Below are 25,311 nucleotides of genomic sequence, written 5' to 3'. Positions count from 1 at the left end.
AGTTCTGTATGCCAAGTACTCCTTCAGAAGCTCCATCATCACTGGAAGCTTGTAGTTCTCTAAATGATCTCTGCCAACTTTAGTCTTTCTCTTCCTTTTAACCCTCTAGGCTAAAAAGGCCATTTGGTGCAGGACTTGTTCCATAGTGTTGTCTCTTGACCCTTGTTAATAAAAGTAGCTACTGTTTACTGACTGTCACGTGCTAGGCATTGTTTAATGGTTTACGTATCTTATTTCAAGTAATCTTTACGGTAACCGTCTGATGTTGTCGGTACTGTTGTTGATAAAACCATGAAGGAGAAGTTAACTTGTCACTTCAAGAGCACACATTTGACTTCACATTGGTCTCCTAAACTTAGAATTTAAATTTGATCATAGTCAATGAGTAACTTCTCTTTGGATAATACTTGTACTTACTTAATACTATCCTTTTCTTGTTTTGCCCCACTGATGAAATGAAGTGAACTGAGCCCATCGCTGACAACCTGTCTTGATTGATGCACATGTACTTGGCCTGGATAACTTAGGCCTTCTTGTTCTTGGCTCCTAATCTTCTGTAGCAAAGGTCAGCACTGTCCTCCCAGCTCTTCTTGTATCCTGTCACTTGGAATTTCACAAGAACTAGTCTCTTAGTGGCTGGCACACCCTCTGTGACTCTTGCTCTGCTAACATCCATCCTGTTCCCCTGTTTCATACCTGGCCCATTGATACTTCCTTTGTTCACCCTACTAGACAGACAGTTTTGATCTTCATTAAGTACCTCTCTAGCTTTGATTGTATCCCACCTGAAGTTTATTTATAAACGGGAATTTCACTGATGTCTTTGATAGTATCTTAATATTTTTCTTAATCTCTTGCTTAAATTCTGAGAATTATCTGTGGTCTGTCCCTTCCCCTGGCTGCCACTTAGGTAGTGATATTGAGAGTTATAGAAGTTTGCTAATTATTTACAGTGCTTTCATTAATCCCTTGCTCATTCCTTATTACATTTCCCATAGCACTTCCAAGTCATTGACAGGGTTGGCAGACCCTGGACCAGACATTTGGCAATAGTAGCATTGCTACATACTGTTTAGACAGGTGGGATCTGAATCTGGGATGAAGAATGTTGTAGAGTTAACCTGGGTAATGGTTGTAGCAACATAGCTCACATTTGGTGGGTCCACTTTACCGCCACTGTTACTCTGTAATTGCTTCATAACTGGCTTGTATCCCCATGTGCCCATTTAGTGAAACCTTTTTAGTTAGAATTAATTCACATAGCACTTAACATTCACTGTGCCAATTCATTTATTTCCTTTTCTTACAAATGTAGTTATAAAAATTAAATGCATATGGTTAAAAAAAAAGATTTTTAGTAAAAATTCTTTTCTTTAAATTGGACTCAGGACTCTCAACATTTGAGCTGTGACTGACTACTTTTTTTTTTCTTCTAATATATCCATACAAAACCCCAGAAAAGTAAGCCCATGTGTGTTTTTTTTCTTTGTCTATTCTCCTATTAATATTCTACATCTTACTATTTTTCATTAGTTTTTATTCTGGAGGCTTTTCCTCTGCCATAGACATGCTGTGGTAGGACAGGATAGCTAGAGATGTATATTCTTGTATTAATGCTCTGCATCTTGCTGTTTTTTATTTGGCAATTTATCCTGGAGGGTTTCCCTCCTCTGCCTTAGACAGCTATACCATGGTAGGACAGGGTAGAAAGATAGACAGGCTGGGCGGTGGTGGTGCACACCTTTAATCCCAGCACTCGGAAGGCAGAGACAGGCGGATCTCTGTGAGTTCAAGGCCAGCCTGGTCTACAGAGTGAGTTCCAGGAAAGGCACAAAGCTACACAGAGAAACCCTGTCTTGAAAAATGCCGCCCCTCCCCCCCCAAAAAAAAGAAAGACAGTTAAGGAAATGTGGGAGGAAAAAGAATCTTCTCACTCTGAACTGGTTTAAACTTCTTGACAGTTGAGTCAAGATATGGGAAATCTTGGATGTAGTCAGAATGGGTTCTCCAGTCTCACCCAGCCCCAGGGTCCCACAGTCACTTATAAAATAATCATTCAGAGGCTTAATATTAATTACCAATTGCATGGCCTCTGGCAGGCTTCTTGCTAGCTAGCTCTTATAACTTGACCCATTTCTATTAATCTATAAGTTGCCACATGGCCATGGCTTACCAGTATTTTCACATCTTGCTTCTTCTGGTGGTGCTGGTGTCTCCCCTCTCTGCCTCTCTTCTTCCTGTCTCTCTGCTTGGATTTCCCACTTGCCTTTAAGCTGCCTTGCCATAGGCCAAAACAACTTTATTCATTAGCCAATGGGAGCAACACATATCCACAGCATACAGAAAGACATTCCACAGCACTTCCCCTTTTCTATCTAATCAAAAAGGTTTTAGCTTTAACATGGTAAAATTACATATAATAGAAGAGTTATCAAGCAAGAATTACAGTTACACCAGGCAGTGATGGCATAGGCCTGTAATCCCAGCACTCGGGAGGCAGAGGCAAGTGGATCTCTGTGAATTCGAGGCCAGCCTGGTCTACAGAGCTAGTCCAGGACAGGCCCCAAAAGCTACAGAGAAACCCTATCTCAAAACAAAACAAAACAAAACAAAACAAAAAAAAGAATTACAGTTACAATATGTAGTCTATTTGTATTTGGCAAAATTAAAGAAAATATTTTATCTATCCTATATTTGTGAGTCTAAAGTTTCCTATCTAATTTATCTTTTATTATGACTAAGGAAAACTGTAATTATAACTACCTAGTCTTTAACTACATCAAAGACCCCAGAAGGATATAATATTACCTAAGTAAACAGGAAATGCATTGTAAGCAACTTCCAAAATTCTGGAAATGACAGAAACAGCTCCCTGCCTGGACAGTCATCCAAAGTTCCTCTGTAACGTTGGGGCATCCATCTTCAGCCAGTAGGTCTAGAGTTTCTCAGTTGCTTCTCCCTGTGTCCTGCAGAATGTTTGGTAGTCTCCTCTGTGAAGCTGGAACCTGAAGGGCCATTTCCCCTTGTTTTGGCAAATTCAGTGGTCATTTTCCTATGGGCCCTGTATGACCAGTTTATACAACATATTATCAGCAGTCCAGGCAAGAGCAGCTTCTTGCCCAAATGGCTATTTTTGCCAAGAAGAAGATAAACTATATGGAGTGTCTTCGATGCCCATCTTTCTATTTGAAGTAAATCAGTGCTGCCAGGAGCAGCATGTCTCATTGTCCAGAAAAGTCTAATTTTTTAAAACATTTTAAATGCCATATTCTGTAGGTCTTTGAAGTGTTTGAAGATTACCTAATTGGAATATATCTATGTATACCTAGGAAACTTAGCTAATATGACTATAAGCTTGATTATCATGGATGACTAATTATCAATCCATATTTCTTAATTATACATTACAATTTCAAATGAGCTACACAAACATAATACCTTAAACAAGAGTAGAAATATACATATAGTGTAACAGAATTAACTTTGAATTTGTATCAATAAACTAAAATCAATAGCAATGTAAAACATTTTAAACAAGTTGCTGCTCTTTAAAAGTAGATTCAATAATCTATCTTCTTTTTTAGAAAAAGATTGCATTTATAATCAACCCCCTTTAAATAAAAATAAACATTTATAAATAATATTTTGGGAATTTGGACATAGCTTCTCATCCTACTTCCTGCTGGTTGAGGGCACTGGTAATCTTATGGTGATTTTGAGAAAATTAAGAATTATTGTTAAATCTTGGCTGTAGTTGTCTGTGAGGATGGATCATCTCAGCCAGTTGCTTTGAAGCTGATTTTGGATGTTGGATCATCTGGGCCATGGTATTATCAGATACCTTTCAGAGGGTCTTGGCCGATCAAACCATATTAACCTGGAAGCAATCCACAAGTTCTCATCTTCTGTGAAAACAAAAGCAGAACCTCTTTTCCAAAGCAATGTATCCTTAGACACAAACTTTGAAGTCAAGATACCTCTAATATATATATATATATATATATGTATATATAAAATATATTATTAATATATTAATATATATGTGTATATATACATACATACACACACACACACACACACACACACACACACACACATATGTTTAACTCAGCAGCCTTTACAACCAAATGTCTTTCTGCAGTTAAAAAATCCCAAAGACAATATAATCCAGATTCTCTGTGTAATTGCCATCTTTACGTGGCTTTTTTTTTATATTATTCTTATTGTCTATTTAAAGACTTTATTTTTAAAACTATTTCTTTATATAACTGTCTATCCTTCTTTTCCACTTTCTTCAAAGACTACGTACATCTTTACACACACTGTAGACCATTTAGAGTTTTATTCCATCTAAATCCGTCTCATTGTGAATCTATAATCCTTCTCTGACAAGGAGAGATTTTAAATTGCTAAACTACATGGCTAGGACCAAGGAGGTGGCCTTGGCTGCTGACTCTGCCCACCTCAGCTTCCTGATATGGTAGTGGTAAGTTTATTGCCAGCTCTGGGATCCGTGCTCACCATTGAGTCTGAGAAGCCTCCATCCAGCAGCATGTAGCCCAGATACCTTTTTAAAAATTTTCTGTACTAGCAAAAGCTAATGTACCATGCATGCATGGCTTGGAGACACCTCTGTACCGAGATGGGAATCTGCCATGCTGCTTAGCTTATGGTGGCTGGAGGCCAGCTCTATCTCACAGGCAGCTGTCAGGAGATGAGTTTATGCCCTGCTAATGATATGAGACTATGAGACTAGGAAGCCCAGTGTGGCTCCATTTCTGTGCATTCAGAATCTTTAAGCTTTCTTAGATCTGTGTGGGTCAGTGCTGCCCCCCTCCCCTTGGGTACCAAATGTAGTTGGAAGGGTTTCTCTGGTCTCACCTAGCCCCAAGGTCCCACAGTCACTTATAAAAATAAACATTCAGAGGCTTAAATTAATTACCAATTGCATGGCCTCTGGCAGGTTTCTTGCTAGCTAGCTCTTATAACTTGACCCATTTTTTATTAATTTGTAAGTTGCCACGTGGCCATGGCTTACCAGTATTTTCACATCTTGCTTCTTCTGGTGGTGCTGGTGTCTCCCCTCTCTGCCTCTCTTCTTCCTATCTCTCTGTTTGGATTTCCCACCTGCCTGTAAGCTGCCTTGCCATAGGCCAAAACAACTTTATCCATTAGCCAATGGGAGCAACAGATATTCACAACATACAGAATGACATCCCACAGCACTGTTAGAAGGCTCTACTGCATGAAGAGCTATAGGCAGTTCATGTCCCTAAGAGGGAGAGCCATGCTTCTTCAGAGACGAGCCCTTGGATGAGTTATCCAATCTCAGTGGTCAACTCTAACAAATACACATGTGAGTAACACTAAATGGACTCAGCAGACTGTGTGTTTGTGTGTGTGTATGCACGTGTGTAACAATAATTAAAGTCATGCACTTGAGTGAGTGGAGGGGACACATGAGGAGCTAGAGATGGGGGAGAAAAGGTAGAAATGTTGTAAATACTGTCTTCGTGTATGAAATTCTCAAAAGTGAAAATGTTACTTTTCTCAAAAAGAAATCTAGCATTTAACATTTTCAGTGACAGTTACCTATAAGAGACAATATTCCTTTTATATAGAAATGTTTCAAGTAAGACTTAAACAACAGTCATACTTAAGAACTAAACATATTAATTACCTCCATGTGTGGTCTTTCTCCTTTTCCCAGCTGTAAATCTACAATTTTCAAGGACTCTCACAGAATTCCCATTTATAGTGAAAGACATCCCCTGACCCTTTGTGTATGCCTTGTTACCCTGGTTTTTACCTTATCAGAGTTTGATCCTATTCAAGACGACTTTGGAACATTCTGTAATCTCATTTATGGAAAAGAGCGAAAAGGGGAAGAGATGTTAACAACCTTTGAGATTTAACTTGAGAGCCACCAAATCATATACATGACAACTGCAGCTTGGTGTGCTTTGTCCTGTCTGTGAGCGCCTCTCTAATGACCACTGTGCTTGAGTCTGTTAAGAATCCTAATCAAGCTTCAGCTCAGTTGAGGATTCTGAAAGGAACTGCAGCTGCTGCATGTAGGAGTGTGTAGCTGTTTTTTGCCCCACTCTACTGTTCACATTAAATATACGAGTAATATCTCATTGCATTGGGCTAGTTGAATTACTGTGAATTAAGTACTCTACTGATATGTATGTTATTAGTTTACATTTTTCTGCTGTAGTGAATAGTGCTATAGTAAATTATTTGTGTGTGTGGTTCAGAGGTTACTGTATAGCACAACCCAGCAAATGAGGGTCCATATTCATGTGTCTGTTTTGATAAGTAAAATTGTATTTAAGGGCTCAAGACATGGCTCAGTAGTTAAAGCACTTGCCATTCCAAGCTGAGGATTCCAAGCACACGCATAAAAGCTGTGTGGTATGGTGGCCTACCTATAACAAGCCCCTGTCCCCCACCCCAAGCTGTCTATCTAGGTTAGCCTAATCAGTAAGCTCATAGTCCAAGAGGTCTGCCTCAGTAAATAAAGTGGAGAGGGATCTAGGAAGACATCCAATGTTAGCCTCTGGCCTCCAGATGCATCCATACATATGTGTACATGCCATACTTAAACAATATTGTATTGGATCAAGCCATACACTTTTGTTTATTATCTATTTTCAAACTAGAGCAGATGAATGGGTGTGTTGTAGCAGAGACCTTATGGCTTGCAAAGCTGAACGTAATTTATTGCTGACCCTTTTAAGACAAGTTTATGGCCCTTTGTAAATAGTAAATTTCTAGGAAGTAAAACTGCTGAGTTGGTTATTTTAAATTGAAATTAAAATGTAGATAGATTTTCAAAAGGGCGGATCTGATGTAGTTGATAGTGTGAGAACACTCATCTTCATGAACCCTTGCTTGCTGATGATAGTATTTGTCTAAGACACAGAAGTTAGTCCATTCAGTAGTGGAAGAGTAGTTTATTTCTTTGTTTTGTGTTTCTCTAATTATAACAAGTTGAATATGGTTTTGTAGCTTTTTTTCTGAAGAGAATTGACATTTTCTGAAGTCATTTTGTGATTTTTTTTTTTTTTTTCCCTATCAGAGTCATTCAGAGATTACTTGAAGGGTTTTAAGTTATTTGGGTATAAAATAGTCCTGTTTATAACATGTGCTAGCAGTACTCTTCCTAGTTATTTGTTTTTGTCACTTATAATATTTTTTAAGTATAAATATGCTAGTTTTCTCCCTTGTGAAAAATTTCCAATGGGAAGTAGTAAGAGTGTAATACAGGGAATTCTGAGTAGTCTTCTGTAGAGCCTATAGTTTGTTAATTTTGTCATTTCTGTTATTTCTCTCCACATATATACATATCCAGCTTGCATCATTTACAAAACAATAGCAGCCATCATAATATAGCCTACTATTACAGTTTGTATCTTAGAACATTCTTCCATGTAACTAGATCACATGATCATAAAGGTTTTGTAGTCCTGAGAACTTCTGTGAAGCCCAAAGGCATGAGTGTGTTCAGAGGTCATACCTAGCCTGAGTTCATCTTCCAGCACTGCAGAACCAAAGCCAGATCAAACAAACCAGAGCCCAGCTAGATAAGGCCGTGGTCATTTTTACCTAAGCTTGCAAGCATCAGATTCTTAGGAAGGATGCTAAGTGATGGCAGTTATCAGCAAAGTTCTTAGGTGTGACGCTTCATGGAGTGAAGCTGCCATGGTATTAACTGTTACCGTTCAAGTCTTCTGGCTTTCTTGTCCTCAAATGTACTCGTGCTTCCTTTTCTTGATGTAATCCCCTTCTTCCTGCTGTGTTTGAAACCTGATCCACTGTAGAATACACAAGTTAAATATACCTTCTTCAAATTTCAAACCATGAAGTCTGTGCCAGTGTTGTTTTTCACATTACCTGGCTTGTATTGATGTTTTATTGTGTGGTTTATGTCCCCTTGGATTTTAAGGTTGTTGGAAGGCAAGGACCGTATTTCATTTGTGTGTTCAGTGGCTAGGTGTTGTGGTGCAGACCTATAATGCCAGCACTTGGGAGGCTGAGGTAGGAGGATCAGAGTTAGAGGTCACCCTTGTCACAGTACATTGAAGTGGCTACTTCATGTTTGTGGAGTATGTGACTGAATCCTCACTCTTTCTTCTCCTACTTGCTACCTGTTTGACTTAACAGTAGTTGTTGTTAAATTAACTGCTTTAGAAATGCAGTGTTCCTTGTTTGTAATGTTTTTTGGTTGTTAAGTTGCACTTTCCCAACCTCAGCACAGTGGGCTAATGTTATAGTACTCTATTTTCTCTTTTTGTTAATTTGCTTATGGGTATTAGACCTCTTTTCTAAAACATACTTCTTATTCTATTTAATTTTAATATTAAATTTCAATTAGGTGTCATTTCTCTGTCATTGGACCTCCGTGGACTACAAAGAGCAAGTATTCCTGTGTATATAGTAAAACTTCACAGCAGCAAGGTGATGTTGCACAAGAATGGCACATTTAATGGAAGTGGTGAGGTCAGTTGTGCAAAAGAACTAAACCAACTTTTAATCTAGTGTGAGCTTGGTTTCTCAAACATAGAGCTTCAGGTCTATGGGATCTTCTGCCTTTGGGATCTTCTGCTCACATATGATCATAGTGAGTAGGAGCAATCATTTGAGAGGAAACTTAAAAATGGCTGTGGTCAGTCGTCACATGGTATGGTCTCAAAGACCAAGTCTTTGAAAGGAAAAGGAGGGATAAAACCTTCAAAGGCAAGGGCAGGTAGACTTATTTCTCTCAGTAGATTGTAAACTTTTCAAGGGCAAGTGCTGTGTCTTGTGTCTTTCTAACTCTGTCATGGTATTTGTCAAGTGTCAATGTGAAATGGAGAAATTGTATCTAATGTTATTTCCAAGGTGAGGCAAAGCTCTCTTATTTCTAAAGCATTATTTTTTGGGGTTAAAACATTTTTTAGATTATTTTATTGTATGTGTATGAGTATTTATCCATGTATGTGTGCCATATGAGGAGGGTATTGGAGTCCCTAGAACTGGAGTTACAGATGATTGTGAGCCACCACATGGGTGTTTGAATTGAACCAGGATCCTTGGCAAGAGCAAAGGACTCTTAACTGCTAAGCCATCTTGACCCCCTGTTTTTTGTTTTAATTATTAAACTCTGTGTGTCTGTGTGTGTCTGTGTGTGTGTGTGTGTGTGTGTGTGTGTGTGTGAGAGAGAGAGAGAGAGAGAGAGAGAGAGAATGAGTGTGTGTGTGTGTGTGTGTGTGTGTGTGTGTGTGTGTGTGTGCAGTCTCTCCTACAACATGGGTTCTGGGTATGTATTTCAGGTCGTCAGTGCCTTTATTTCCTGAGCTTTTGGTCCTGTTTGTTTTTGAATCAGTGTCTCAGGAGGGTGACCTCAAACTTTGGATCCCCTTGCCTCCATTTCCAGAGTACTGATGTTATAGGCATGCACTTCTATGCCTGACTAGGCCATTGCTTTGACTTAAAGGCCCCCAATGAGATTTTAAAAAGTGTTACAGATTTATTCATTTTTTATTTATAAATGCATTGAAATCAGTGTGTTCTAGGTCAATGGCTTCTAAGACTCCAGTTGGATTCATTGGACTGGGAAACATGGGAAATCCAATGGCGAAAAATCTCATGAAACATGGCTATCCACTCATTCTCTATGACGTGTTCCCTGATGCATGCAAAGAGTTTCAAGAAGCTGGTGAACAGGTAAGGCTTGTCTTTGCATTTGCTGTAGGCTTTGGTTCTTAAAAATAAATTTTATTTTTGTTTTTTAAAGAAGCAAGCACTTCTTAGAAGTATACCTAACAGAGTTATAAAACTTAATGGATGTTAATTGTATTTCATTTTATATTTAACATTAATTCAACATTTGGGTACTAGGAGGGGGGTCTCTTTTCTGCTAGGTGTCCTGGGCATTTTCTGTTTGGTCATTTCCTGAGGTAATATCTTCGCTGATTATGCTGATAAAGCAGTTGTTTGGTGGAAATAGGCTCCTTGTTAGAGAAAGTCAGAGATGACTATCTTAGGACAGGAATCTATTTTGGGACTTAGAGCTGAGCCCAAGTCCCAGATCAGACATTTATATTTTGTTTTAATGTGGTAAGTTATCCCCTCAGCTGGCTTCCACATCTATAAAATGTGAATGATGACTAACTACTTGTGTCATTAGATTCTGAAGCTCAGTTGAGAAAATATATGTGAATGTACTTTATAAATGTTCCGTGACAGCACTTTGTTGAGTCCATAATTAGTTACTGGCCATAAACCAGGAGACAACCTAAAAACATTATGGACTGTAATATGGAGCTGAGTTATGACCAAATTGTAGTGTGTTGCTTTTAGGCTGCCATTCACACTTCAAGAATTATGGTTTATCATGTTTGATGGTAGCATCTGCCAGGCAAGTCTTGTTGTGTTTGGGTTTGTCAAACTTTACTAGTATTAGTAACTCAAATGACAAAAGACCGTGTTTTTTTGTTTTTTCCAAGACAAGGTTTCTCTGTGTAGTTTTGGTGCCTGTGCTGGATCTCGCTCTGTAGCCCAGGCTGGCCTCGAACTCACAGAGATCCACCTGGTTCTGCCTCCTGAGTGCTGGGGTTAAAGGTGTGCATCACCATCATCCAGCAAGACCATGTTTTAGTCTCTGAATTGAGTAGATTTACTTTTTCTACAATATGAGGGAAATTTTGCACAAGTTGTAGAATGGTAACTAAGGGCAACAACAGGAAGAATACCAAAAGCTTCCTAAGAAACAGAAAATGGAGAGAAAAAATAAAGTAGAATAATTAATGTTCAGATTATTATTGAAAGCAAGTACTGAGAAATGCAGTCCTGAGATAGAAATAGATTTAGTGACTTAGAAGCCTTTTGCAGAGCTGAATACCCTGTGTCTTTCCTGGCCATGCTTTCTGTGCTTCCTGGTACTGGCGATACTGCATGAGAATGTGATTGTGATACTTGTGGGAGTCTGTCGGGGTCCAGCTCTGGTCTGCTCCCACCTTTTGACAGGTTCTTACAGGGAGGAGAGAGGAATTAGGTAGAAAGATAGAAAGAGATGATGAGAAAGATAGAGACACAGGATAGCTTTGGGAGGGCCCTGGGTCAATACCTAGCCACCTAGAGCTTTATTCAAAAGGGCTTTTTATAACATGCCAAGGGGAGAGGCAAAAGACCTCCCTTGCAAGATCGAAGTACACTGCACAGCCAAATGTAGATCCTGCCAAACACCTGGTAATCACGCCCATGGCCAAATCATCTCCTTATGCAGCCCTGCTGGGTAAAGCAAGCTCAGATTCTCTGACCCTGAGTAAGGTCTCACTAGGAAGCCTCTGTGGGTCTCCACAGGTCTTGGGGCTTTTCAGTATCACACTGAAATTGCTCATGCCCATGTGGTCTATGGAGACTGACATTGCACTCCTTGGTGCTCTGGGCTGAGGAACCTGGGCCCTTACTAACTTTGTAGGAAAGATTTGATGACTTACTTTCCTAGAGAAAGTGAAGAAAGGTGACCTTTTATGATCTTTAATAAAGTTGGTTTCCTGTCTGGGGTTAATCAGTTAGTAGCTAATTGGTTTCAGGAGATAGATACTAATTTGGGGATAATCCTGATATTTGACATTTGTCACTATGTGGTGACATGCATATGGCAGTGTGCTACTTGATCTCTAAACTGAGGGGATATCTTAAGTTAAATACAGAATTTAGCCAGAAAGCAAAGTAGAGGTTGATTGGAGATCCTACAGTGGATTAGAGTGTGGACTGCAGAGCAGAACCTCAGGGGCTTTTCAGTGCCCAGTTATCCCCTCCACGCCTGTAGAACTTACAGCTTACTTTTGGAACAACTGAAATGCTCGCCTTTGCACTGTATGCTTTTCAGTTGTCCCCAGACTTCCAGAACTTCCTGGTGTTCTGCTGAAATTATATTCTCTGAAGTTACCCCTCTAACCTCTATTCTCCAATAACATTCATGTTCTTTGGGAATTTTAGGTAAGCCTAAGGAAAGGCTAGAATGAAGGACATATTTACATTTTAAATGGAAGAAAAAGGAACCTAATATTTAGTGAGAACTTCTGTGTCTCAGGTCTTTTGATAGTATTTTGTGTATTTTATTGACTTGTGTTGGGCGTAGGGCTCATTGTATATAGTACAGGCTGGCCTCTAAATCTCAGTCTTCTTGCCTTGGCCTCCTAAGAGTTTGGATTATGGGTTTGTGGCACAACAAAAAGCAGCTCAACCACTCTCATTGTGGTTTGTTTGTTTGTTTTTGTTTTATTCATTTTGAAGTATGACTGTGAGATGTAGCACGAATCTTAAAAGTTCTTATTAATAAAATCAAACCTGGAGCCAGGTATTGGGGTGAACGCTGCAAGATCAGAGAAGCAGAACAAGCCACAGCCACCTCACCTCGCCAATTCCTCAGCTGATCCTGTTTCCTCAGACTGGAAGCCTCTGAGTCCTCATCCAGAATGAATCTCAGCTGAACTGTGTTGCTCCAAAGCCTAAAAACTTAACCAGCTAAAAGCTTCTAGTTCCTGGTCCTCACACCTTATATACCTTTCTGCTTTCTGCCATCACTTCCTGGGATTAAAGGCATGAGTCACCATGCCTGGCTGTTTCTAGTGTGGCTTTAAGCTCACAGAAATCTGGATGGTTCTCTGCATCTGGAATGCTAGGATTAAAGGCGTATGGTCCCCCATTTTCTGGCCTCTATGTCTGTCTAGTGGCTGTTCGGTTCTCTGCCCCCAGATAAGTTTATTAGGGTACACAATGTTTTGAGGAACACAATATCACCACAGTGAGTGAAAGAGTACAGTGCCCTCAGAGACCATGAGAGGGGTCAGAATCGATGCATGGAAAAGTTAGGTGCTGTCCTCAGAAAATGACACTTTGTGTGCCTCCCAGTGCTGGGGCTTCAGATGCATGCTGCAATACCTGGCTTTTACTCAGGGCCTTATGCCTGCATGGCAAGCACTTGTTCACTAAGCCACATATCTCCCCAGTTCCTGACCTAGCAGTAAAAGAAAACCTGTATTTAAGCTGGGTGGTGGTGGCACAAGCCTTTAATCCCTGCACTCGGGAAGCGGAAGTCGGCAGATCTCTGTGAGTTCAAGGCCAGCCTGATCTACATAGTGAGTTCCAGGACAGCCAGAGCTACATGATGAGACCTTGTTTCAAAGCAAAACAGAACAAAAGCCCAACACAATAAAAAAACAAGCCTTCGTCTATATCCAGGAGAAATGAAAACATATATCCACATAGAACTTTCTGTAGAATAGCATTATGCATAATAGCAAAGTGGAAACAACACTTAGGTGTATCAGTGGATGAATGGAGAAACAAAGTGCAACATCTGTAATAGACTCTTTAGGAATTCAGGGGAAGGAAGTGCTGATATTTGCTATGTCACAGATGAACTAAGAAAGCACACTAAATTAAAGAGCCAGTTACAGAAGACCATGCACTATGCATATCCTATTATCTGAACAAAATCTTAGAGAAAGAAAATCTATAGAGGTAAGAAAGTACATTAGTTGCTTAGTGCTGAGGGGGAGATAGGCAGCTTTTGGCATACTGGGGTGACAGCTCATGGATATTCAGTTTCTTTTTGAAGAGAATGAAACCTTGACTATGGTAATGGTTGCTCTTATGTGGGGATATATAAAAGCCAACTAATTATCCACTTTAAATGAGAAAATTGTATGGTGTATGTATCAGTAAAGCCATTTAAAAATGAGAAGGGGGAGTAGCTGACAGCCAGGACTAACTGTCACACAAGGAAGAAGACACAGACAGGAGAGTGCTCTGGAGGTGGAGGCAGACATTCCAGTTGTGCTACTGCTGGCCAAGGAATGCCAGGAGCTGCCTGGACATAGAAGGTGCAAAGAGCCTCTCCTAGAGCCTTTGGAGGGAGTGGCCCTACTGACACCTTGCATTCAGACTCAGGCAGAAAGCCTTCCAGCTCTATGAGAATAAATTTCTGGTTCAGAGTGTGGGCACAGGAATCATTTCTTTAAAATGAGCCTCTGTTTCCATTTGTTAGGAGTTTTCTGCTTTTGGCCAACAGATAAAGCTTGAGTATCTGTTATATGTGTAGTAGTCAGCATTGACCTGAAAGTGACAAGATATCTCATGTGGCATTCTATTTATATTATAATGTGACTATAAATAAAATGCCAAGACAGTTTTTAAGGAGAAAAAGACAGGTAACTCCTTAATAGTTCATTTCTGATAGAGAACTACAGAACAGTATTGTGTATAATCTTTGCTTCTCTCCAACAGAAGTAATGTCATCTGAAATGAAAGTTGTGAGGATAAGGTCTGAGGGCTTAGAGAGTTCCAGGACATAGACTCAGTGACCCGATTTTCTCTTTTCCACTTCCTTATAAGTAAGTAGACTGAAGGAAGATGAGTTCACTGTCATTTTACAGTGACCAGCCTTCCTGGACTTGAAGGTTACTGGATATTAACACATTCTACGTTGGAGGTAGAAGCTAAAATAGATGTATTGTTGTTACTTTGTTTGGCCAAAGGGCACATGGGGTTCTCTATGGAGGCAGAGGGCAGAGGAGTACAAAGGATTTGTCCAGGTTAAGAATGAGGACAAATGAATCATTTCTTTAAAAGGCAGAGAGCGCCTCAGTCTTTCTTTGTTAGAAGTTTCTCTCTGCATCCCAGGCTGGTTTCACATTTGCAGTTCTCTGATTAATCCCAGTCCTCCTGCATCCTAGGATTACAGGAATTAATATACTGTCCTTCATTATAGACGGGAAACTGAAGGTTCAGTGATTTGCACAGAACCATACCTGACTACCTGGCTGAGCTGCTTCTCTGGCTTCCCTAAATAAGTGTTCCTTTGTTTCATCCATGCTGTCTTTTTTACCCACTCAATTAGCAAATGTAATTGAGGGATTCTAATTAGTTGGCTGCTAAAGGGCTTTTGTGGCTAGTGTCAGATTGGAAATGAGGTTGTTTTCTTCCTCATCTTTTGAGTTGTGGCCAAATTTTGTCAGTTATTATTTCAGTTTTAAAGCCCTCACATCAGTGGTTAAGATTATTTGAACGCCTGTGTCTAAGAAACCTGCCTTTGTTGTACAAATCAGACATTGTTGTTATACCGTAGCAAATGTATGTAGTCATTAGATACAGAGCAGTTATGTCCAGTAGTGTGGTGACATTCCTGCTATCACTACCAGTGTGTGTTTTTTCCAGACCTGTGAGCTTTGACACCATGTGATGTAATTGAGGGGTTAGCAGTGCTCTGGCAAACCAAAACATTCCGAGAAGCAGATGCTAGGGATGCAGGGGGCCGATGGACCACCCCATGCACTTGGCACTTGGCAGTTGGATGACTTGGCACTGCCAGTTATTAGCATGAAAAGCTTGAAAACATGTAGCGCCCTAAGATCTGTGAGCTAATTTTTGGTACCCTGTAGGGGACTTTTAAAGGAATTATCTAAATGGAACTAAATTTCTTTCAATGGAAGAGAACTCTCAATTTCTAAGGGGATGTCTAAAGTTTACTGACAAACTTCCAGGTTCCTATCTTGGAATGATCTAGAGATGGAGCTTCAATAGGAAGAAGGCATGCCATTGTTTTGCTTTGTATTTACTTCAGTGATGTGAGGATGGGCATTTAAGGGGGGCTTTCTGTGAAACCCATATTCCTCAGACAGTTCAGTAGAGGATAAAGACTATCTTAATCTTCCATTTGTTATTTCATTTCACTGAGCTTTGTTACTCGTGTATGTTCTTGAACTGTTTACCAGTAAATAGTTGCAGGTCCTGCATGGAAACTGCTTCCATTTGAATTAACAATTCTCCTTTGCAATTTCTTTAAAGGTAGCGTCTTCCCCAGCAGATGTAGCTGAAAAGGCTGACAGGATTATCACAATGCTGCCCACCAGTTTGAATTCAGTAGAAGTTTATACTGGAGCAAATGGGATTCTAAAGTATGTATTTCTCAATGCTCATATTCTTGCTATAATTCCTGGATTCACGTGTTTTAGAACTGCTAGGGTATTGCAGCTCTGTTGGTTAAATCTTCCTGTGTATTTTCTTAGTTCATAAAGTGAACAGTGTGATTTCCTGATCACCATAAAGGGTTCATTTCTGCACTGGAGTCATGTGTGTGACTTGTGTCAAAGTGACTCCCCTCACCTTGTTCTTTCCTTTAACTCTTGCATTAAATCTGCTTTCATTGGTAACACATTTAAGAGACTTTTAAGGCTTGCATTTGAAAGTGTACCACTCTTAAAAACGTAATTTTCGTATAGTGTACAGAAATCCAGAAAAGGGGTTCTGTGAAAAATACAACCAAACATTGGAAAGTACACCATAATTTAAGATTTTATTATATAATAAAAAGTTGTTGTATGTCCTCTGGGTTAGTCCATCTGCGGTGAGAACTTTGGGAAGCTGGAATTCAGTGTTTGCAGTAGCTCTTTGAGTAAAGTATAATTTAGGTCAGTCTTTCTTATCAGTGTCTGTCTTTCCTGGCACTGTAAACCTGTTGGTGAATTGCTGCTCACTGCCAAACCCTTGTGGTTATGTCAGAATAACAGTGGTTGGATCCCATTTTCTATGTTTTCTGGTTCCTATTTCTAACTTACTTTGTTATTGAATTCGAGAGAGAGAGAGAGAGAGAGAGAGAGAGAGAGAGAGAGAGAGAACAAAATCATATACTATGTAGACATTTGAGTTACCTACACACTGATTTCTAGTAATGCTTGCTAAAAGAAAGTCAAATTTACTTTCAGAAACCGTAATATGTGAAATTTGAAGTTTGGGGAAATTGAATTGTTGGAAAACTAACAGACCTGGAAGGAAAAGACATTTGGATATTAGACAGAAAACTGATAAGATAAATGTTTAGATTTCAGGGATGGTTGAGTGGCACTCATTTTGGATGGATCCAGCAGGCCCACAGTGTGTGTGGTCCCAAGGCATGCTGGCTGACTCATTACCTAGCCTGCTTCAGTTACAGCCCTGCTTTGCCTCTCAAGGAAATGTTACTAAAACATGTAGTGACACAACATTTATTAATATCCTTTACTTTGGAGGAGGTGACAGCTACCAGACATGTTTTGTCCAGGGAGTACTTAGGAAGAGTTTGGTTTCATATTAAACTGTAATTACCTTCTCAGTGATGTGTCCACCTCCCCACCCACCAGGATTCTTTTTTGTTGTTGTTTTTTTTTGTTTTGTTTTGTTTTGTTTTTTCGAGATAGGGTTTCTCTGTGTAGCTTTGGAGCCTGTCCTGGAGCTGGCCTCGGAGTCACAGAGATCCACCTGCTTCTGCCTCCCGAATGCTGGGATTAAAGGTGTGCGCCACCAATGCTCGGCTCAAATTTTTTGATTAAATTATTATTATTATTTTTAAAGATTTATTTATTTATTATGTATACAGTGTTCGGTCTGCATGTATGTCTGCAGGCCAGAAGAGGGCACCAGATCTCGTTACACATGGTTGTGAGCCACCATGTGGGTGCTGGAATTGAACTCAGGACCTCTGGAAGAACAGTCAGTGCTCTTAACCTCTGAGCCATCTCTCCAGCACCATCAGGATTCTTTATTCATACCCAGTGCATAAGTAATTTTGAGATGATTTCCCACTTGGTTTTAAGATTGTTGAAAATGATAATACCACACAAGACTGGTAGGTTTTATTCATATTTTTTTCTGTTACATAAAATAAAGTCTTTGTACTGAGGTGATTTCCAGTAGTACTTGGCATGTCTCTTGTGTGGAGTACACCCAGATACTCTGTTGGATCTGTCTACGGTGTGTTTTTTGTTTTTCAGATAGGGTTTCTTTGGGTAGCCCTGGCTGGCCTGGAATTCACTCTGTAGACCAAGCGAGCTTTGAACTCTGAGATCCACCTGCCTCTGCTTCCCAAGTGCTGGGATCAAAGGCACACATCACCATGCCTGGCTCTAGTATCTTTTTTTTTTTTTTTCAATAGTGATTTTTCTGCACTTTCTTTTTTGGTATTTCTACATACTGAGTTCTGATTTTCCAGTCTTGATTATGTATTCCTGGGTGAGCAGACCCACAAGAAGAAATTGAGGAAATGTATGGCGAGATGGCTCTGGGTAGAGTTCTTGTGTGACTCCCCAGAGTTGTCCTCTGAACTCCATGTACACAACTACACATACATCATACACATACACTAATAATACATAAGAACTTTGGGGAATTTGCATGTAATTGTTAGCTATTACCCTTGATGTATTTGTTTTTCCTTTATTTACTTTTGAGACATGATCTCACTTAATCAACTTAGGTTGGCCTTGAACCCACATTGTAACCCAGATATTGATACAGCCTCTGGAGTAGTTAAGATTGTAGGCCTGGACCACTAAGACCAGGTAGCTAAATTATAATGTAGGTCAGTTTCCCAGCCACTAGAATAAGCACTGCCTACTAGATGTAAGGGAACTATTTCAGGTACTTGTACTGAACTCATAGCATAACCAGAAATCTCTACTGTGAGAACGATGGTAGTTTATAGAAAAGATCTGTGATCCTATTTCCATCTTCATCAATGTATGTATTTTAATTTGCCACAAAAAACATCTTTGAAGGTTCTAGATTCAATCTTTTATTTCTGTTTCTGCCTTTTTAATATTTTGTTTTTTAAAAAGTTTCCATTAGGACAGGCAGTAGGTTGATAGGGAGGTGGAAGTGGATTTGGGAGGAGTTGGAGGAAGGGGTGATTATGATTAAAATACATTATTTGAAATTCTCAAATAATTAATAAAAATACTACTTTTAAAAATGTTTCCATTATTGAAAGAATATGCCCTCTTGAAGCAAATAGCTGTATTTCAGTTGCTTGTGTTTATTCTTAGTGAAAATGATATGGATATGGGAAGTTTGCAGTATAGCTTACTAAAGAGTTAAGCTTTTGAAGACCCAGTGACTCTACAAATGAAAATTTAAATCCTATCAAATGCCCCTTTAAAGTGGATAGGCTTTAAAAATTGCTTACACGTTAGCTTTACTTGTTAGCATGGCTGGTATACTTCACCTAATACCAGACTTTACCAATTACTTTATTAGATTTTTATTTTGTTACTTTTTTTTTTTTTTTGAATGAGTATGGGTTTACTTTGAACTGAAATTGATCTGGAACATGAGTAAATATGAGATTTTAAAAAACTATTTCAATACCAAGCCAGAGACTTCCTTGATGGTCTAGCAGTTTTTAGCTGATTCTGATTGTATAGTTAGTTGCATAAAGTACTTATGCAGAATTTTAAACTTGAATATTTTTATTTATACTTAGAAAAGTGAAGAAAGGCTCGTTATTAATAGATTCCAGTACTATTGATCCTTCAGTTTCAAAAGAATTGGCGAAAGAAGTTGAGAAAATGGGAGCTGTTTTCATGGATGCCCCTGTTTCTGGTGGTAAGTGCTATCTGAAATACATGTACACCTATTTCTGCTTGTCAAAAATAGCAGTCTTGGTTTTGTGACATCCAAGGTATTTACAGTTGTTTTTAGATCTGTGAAGATTCTTAATCTCTCATAAAATAAGAACAAAACAAAACTGGCATGATATTTAGTGCTCTCTTGATGCAGCACTGGTATTCATGTAAAAGTCACACATTTTTTTAGGTTGAGTTACTGTGTGATAAAGATAAATCACTTCCTGGAGACTGAAGAACTAGTTCAGGAAATAATTAGTTTGGGGAGGGGGCTGTAGTTCAGTTGGTTGAGTGCTTGCCTAGCATGCATGAAGCCCTGGGTTTGATCCCCAGTACCATGTAACTACATGTGCTGGTGCATGCCTATAATCCCAGCACTTGGTTGGCGGAGGCAGGAGAATCAGGAGTTGAAGGTTATCCTTCACTACATAAGGGGTTTGAGGCCAACCTGGAGTACCTGATGTCCAGCTTGACTGACTCTACTGTTCAAGAAATTGAAGAAGTGATTTAAAAAAAGAAGGAAAAAAAGAACAAAACAAAACCATCTGACCCCTCAAGGTCAACATGAGGCCCAGGTGGATTTACAGGTAACTGTTATTAAAATATAAGGTGAAGATCATCAAAATTTCATGTGATTGTTTCCCGACACTAGACAATAAGGAACTACTTCCCAACTCATTGTACAAGAGAGACCTTGTAACTCTCTTACTTAAAGCAAAGAGAATCATAGATGAATTTCAGTCAGGACTATAGAAGTCCAACCTTTAAAAACATAATTAACAGATCAAATCCAACCGTAAATAAGAGGAATCAAACATTACAAGTTCTGTGTTGCTTGTATGTAGAGATGGCTTAATATTAGAAAATCTGTGATTGTAATTCACTGTGTAACATGCCTAAAAGTTACATGATAATCTTTGAGATGTGGAGGACTCACTAATGACATTCTTAAAACTTAATTTTGTATCAAATAATAGCAGGGCTGAGTATGTGAGGATGGCGGGGCGGGCATGTGGGCATGGTGGGTGTGTGGGGAATGGCAGATATGTGGGGAATGGCAGATATGTGGGGATAGCAGGATTGCTGGTTTGGCAGGATTGGGTGTATGGTAGGATCGTGGGGATGATTTTCTGTCATTTCCAAAATTGCTGTGTAATAAGAAGTGTTCTTTGTGTATATTTGTGCTTATACATATTTAAAGATAAGTATGCATTTGTAGCAGTAGAGGCAACAATAGCTATTTTATTCCAATTATATTAAACTTGACTTTGGATTTTTAAAAATAAAAAGAAATATAATTTTTCTGCTTTTATTTTTTTTAATAAACTAATGGTTTTGCTGTAAAAAACATACTCCAAGTTTATTATTTTTTTGTTGTTATTTTGTTTGTTTATTTGTGATAGGGTCTTACATATAGCCCAGGGTGCCCTTAATTTCCCTGTCTCTATCTCCCTCCCAAGCTGGGGTTACAGATATTCACTACCATGTTCACCTTCAAGTCATTTTTGAGTGTCAGTGAAGGAATAAATAATTGTTAGTTCTTCTTGTCACAATGGATTAGTTACATAAGACTTAAGTATAAAGATTTGTAGCAGTACTTAGACATTTCAAAAAATTAAAATTTATTATTAGTATGTGTGTGGAGGCCAAGGGATGACTTTGTGGAGTTGGTTTTCCCCTTCCATCTTCTGGTGAATTCCAGGGATCAAATTTCTCAGGCTGTGGGACAAACTCTTTACTCATGGAGCCATTTTTAAAGATGTGTCGGTGTGTATGGTGTGGGGACATGTTAGTATAAATGTGGGTGCATGAGTATGTGCACATGTGGAGGCCCTGGGCTGATTTGGGGAGTCTTCATCAGTGGCTCACACCTTATTCACTGAGGTAAGTCTCTCCATTACACCCAGAGCTCACTGATACAGTTGGTTTGGCTAGCCAGGGCTCCCTGTTCTGTCTTCTAAGTGCTAGGATTACAGGTGAGCTGCCATGGTCACCTGGTGTTTATGAAGGTGCGGAGGATCCGAATTCAGGTCCTCATCCTGCACAGCAAGTACTTTACGGACTAAGCTATCTCCCCAGCCTGATTCAGGCACTTGTAAAATACTGTGAATGAAATGAATAAACTGAGCAATTCTTTCTTTGAATGGGATGATACACAAGTTCTTGCTGAGGATTCTCCTCTCTCTTCTTCCCATGATGTCACAGTAACACTGGGATCAGAGATGCCTGCTACCTTGTGTGGCATTTTCTGGATCAGTCGACAGCAAAATCACACACTGAAGGAACAATCAACAGGGAACTACAGGATGGGAGAAAGGAGCTGCACATTATCTAACTCAGTACTTTAAAGAAGCCTAGTTAAAAAGGGAGCAATGGCCCTATATCAACATTTCTGACAAGAGCAAACACTCATCAATGCATTAAAAATTGTCCAAGGGTTTAGGGAAGCTGTGGGTAAAACATGTAGCCCAAGTATGAGGACCTGAGTTCACGTCCTCAGAACCCAGGAGTCTGTGTGTTAGTGGTGCTGGGAGGGATATGTATGTGCAGGTTTGTGTGCATGCTTGTGTGCATGTGTATGTGGAGGCCAGAGGTTGATATCTATATTTTCCTCTATTGCTCTCCACCTTATTTAAAACCTTTTGGTATTTCTGTATTTATTTACTTATTTAGAGAGAATATGCATATTGAAGTTAAAGGACAACTTGACAGAGTCTCTCATTCCACTGTGTGGTCTCTGGGAATTGAACTCAGGTCACTAGGCTGGGTGGCAACTGAGACATTTTGCAGGACTCCACTTAGTATTTTTTCACACTGCTATTTGTGTGTGTGTGTGTGTGTGTGTGTGTGTGTGTGTGTGTACACTTTTCAACCCCATGTATAGAAGCAGAGGACAGCTTGTGAGAGTCAGTTCTCTCCCACCAAGTGGATCCTGGGAATTGAACTCAGGTGGTCAGGTTTGGCAGAAGGCCACTTTACCTACTAAATCATCTTGCCAGTCCATACAGCCTTATTTTTTTGAGATAGTCTCACTGAACCTGGAGCTAATTGACTTGTTGGCTATGCTGGCCAACAAACTTCTGGAATCTGCTTGTCTCTGCCTCTTTAGTGCTGGGGCTATAGACAGGTGCCTGGCTTTTATGTGGACCTGGGATCCAGCCCAGGTCCTTATGCTTACGTAGTAAGCACTTTGCTGATTGAGCTCTCTCCTCAGCCTGAAATAGTCAGAAACATTTGAAATCCTTTTCTTTTCAAAGCAATGTTTAAGTCCTAATAAGATGGTGAATTCATCTGAATTTGTACTGTTATTGATGAAAAGCTTTGTTGTGCATAGTGGATAGTTTGTGATAATTAATTGGTTTGACACTTGATCATTATGAGATTAATTAGTATATAATAGCAGCTTATTTATATTTATATGGTCTTCTGAGTTATTTTTAGGTTTTAATATGATGGATTAATCTCATATTATTTTATATATAAATATGGTTTGTTGAAAATGAGTCTAGCCAGGCAGTGGTGGTGCATGCCTTTAATCCCAGCACTCGGGAGGCAGAGCCAGGTGGATCTCTGAGTTCGAGGCCAGCCTGGTCTCCAAAGGGAGTTCCAGGAAAGGTGCAAAGCTACACAGAGGAAACCCTGTCTCGAAAAACCAAAGGAAAAAAAATTAAAGAAAGACAAAGAAAACGACTCTAAACTGAGCACACCTGTAATCTCCTCACTAGGGAAGCTGCAGCAGGAGGATTACTGTGAAACCCAGGTCAGAATGGGCTACATGGTGAGAGAGACCCTGTCTCAAAAGCAACAACAAAAAGATTGTGCTCTCTCAGTTAAATAAAGAAGGATTACCTGTGTGTCAAGTAGGCAGCTTTAAAAATCATTCTGTTTTACCCTTAAAAAAAAAAAAAATGAAGGGAGAGGAATGTGGGGAAAGTACACGTTAGGAACCTGGAATTGACCCAGTTTTATGGAAGCTTTGTATTCATCAGTTTTGGAATATGGGATACTTTGGATCATTTGAATAAAACCTTAAATTTTTTCTTCCTTATATCCCTTTTTTTGTATCTGTTTCAGAGGCTGGAGACTTTGGGTATTTCCTTCTATTGTTCTTTATTGTTTTTATTTATTTGTTTGTTTGTTTGTTTGTTTGGTGTGTGTGTGTGTGTGTGTGTGTGTGTGTGTGTGTGCGCGCGCACGCGCGCGCCCCTTAGAATGCATTTGAAGGTCAGAAGATAACTTTGGGAGTTTGCTCTCTTTCCACTATGTGAAAACTCAGAGTTTATCAGACAAATGGGATATACCACAATTTCTGTGACCTTTTTAAATAAAAGAGAAATGTTCAACTCTGGTGATTGAAATGGTATAGTGTTTTAGGATGTGGATGATTTCTCCCGTCCAGTACTTCCATTTCTTCCTAAGTAATATTCTGGGGAGTAGCAAAGAAAGATCATTCCTCTCTTATTTTCACAGTCCATGAAGTAGCAGACTGGAGGTTTTCCCTAGGTTGGGTTTGATGTCTATTAAAGCAGCAGAGAAGACTTCTGTATACGCCATTTTTATTAGAAGTAGCTCGCAACGTGACCCGTGTCTCCGATGCAGTTGTCATGGTACAGTGCTGGCGTTACTGTCAGGGCACCACAACGCGGCTCACCTCTTTGATGCTTCTTTTTAAAAAGCTTCCAAACTCTACACGTTCTTTTCAGATCTCATCCTGTTGTGTTTCTAGGCATTCAGTCTCTTGTTTCAGGGTTTGTTTGTTTGAGAATATGGAGTCTTTTTCTAAAAACCCAATTTCTTCGGGTAAATACTGCACATGTATTTGCCCTCACCTATTCCCCTCACTGTGTTTATAAGGCGTTGGGAAGGTAAGAAGTTTAAGGAGATACTGAGCTGATAGTTACTGCCTAGTTTAAGGGAGAACTTTACTACTTACTACCCTCAAAGTTCTCTTTTAAAAAGACACTTTATTTTTAATTAACAGAGTGCTTGTTCATAATTATGGGTGTAGTGTGACATTTCAGTGTTATGTTCAGAGTGTCTAATCAGAACCACGTAACTGGAGTGCCTGTCACCTAAGACACTGATTTCTTACGTATTCTCCCATCTTGTTCTCTTTGACCACATTCTGAATTTTGCATCCCATTCTCCTGCTTTTCTTTTAGTTAACTATGTCTTTTTAATCTCTAAACAGTAGTTTGTTTTATTTTTTCATGATTTGGAACATTCTAGAAGTAGAATCATGAGCGTATTCCGTGACTTGTTTTGTCACTTCCTGTCCTGTTGAAGCATTAGCTTATCCAGTCGTTTGTGAGAATTAGGAAAAGCTGCCCTTTGAGTATTGAAAAAACTCCTAGGTAAGCCAACAGCATCTGATTTGTCTTTGAAATAAGATATCACTGCAAAGTCCAGGCTGGCCTCAAACTTGGCATCTTCCAGCCTCTGCCACCTAGTACAGCATGTCCCACCACACTGCTCCAAAGGGACTTTTTTTTTTTTTCCCCCAAAGAAAAAGTCACTCTTTTTTGGACAAATGTCACCCTGCATCAGGGTTTATGGCTTGCCTAACAATGTGTTTGAATGTCAGCCTCTACTTATCTGTTTGGCTGAAGGACCACACATACTCATGAGTGTCTTATCATTACATAATTATTACGTGTAGTTCATTAATTTTAACTGCTGCATGGTAGTCTGTATAAACAATCACACTTCAGCCTTTCTGCTATGATGCATCTTTGGATTACTTCAGGGTTTTAAAAATTATGTACATTTTTATACATCATGGTAGCCTGCCCTTTCAGTCTATCAGGTATAATACTTGGAACATGGTTGGTCTTCAATAAATGTTCAGAATTTTAGGTTGAACTCAACTGGAAAAACA

General features: G+C 39.4%; 1 protein-coding gene across 1 annotated transcript in view; it reads left to right on the top strand.

Moving 5' to 3' along the window:
- Hibadh (3-hydroxyisobutyrate dehydrogenase) overlaps window positions 1–25,311 on the top strand; it is a 104,947-nt gene that overhangs the window by 3,332 nt on the left and 76,304 nt on the right. The window contains exons 2-4 of the mRNA XM_036182570.1: window positions 9,551–9,711; window positions 15,844–15,953; window positions 19,292–19,413. Of these exons, the coding sequence (XP_036038463.1) occupies window positions 9,551–9,711; window positions 15,844–15,953; window positions 19,292–19,413 (393 nt within the window). The remainder of the gene's footprint in view (window positions 1–9,550; window positions 9,712–15,843; window positions 15,954–19,291; window positions 19,414–25,311) is intronic.

Source organism: Onychomys torridus, chromosome 3, assembly GCF_903995425.1.
Source record: "Onychomys torridus chromosome 3, mOncTor1.1, whole genome shotgun sequence".
Taxonomy (NCBI): domain Eukaryota; kingdom Metazoa; phylum Chordata; class Mammalia; order Rodentia; family Cricetidae; genus Onychomys; species Onychomys torridus.
Note: the sequence above shows the minus strand (reverse complement) of the source record. Positions and strands in the feature narration are given on the sequence as shown.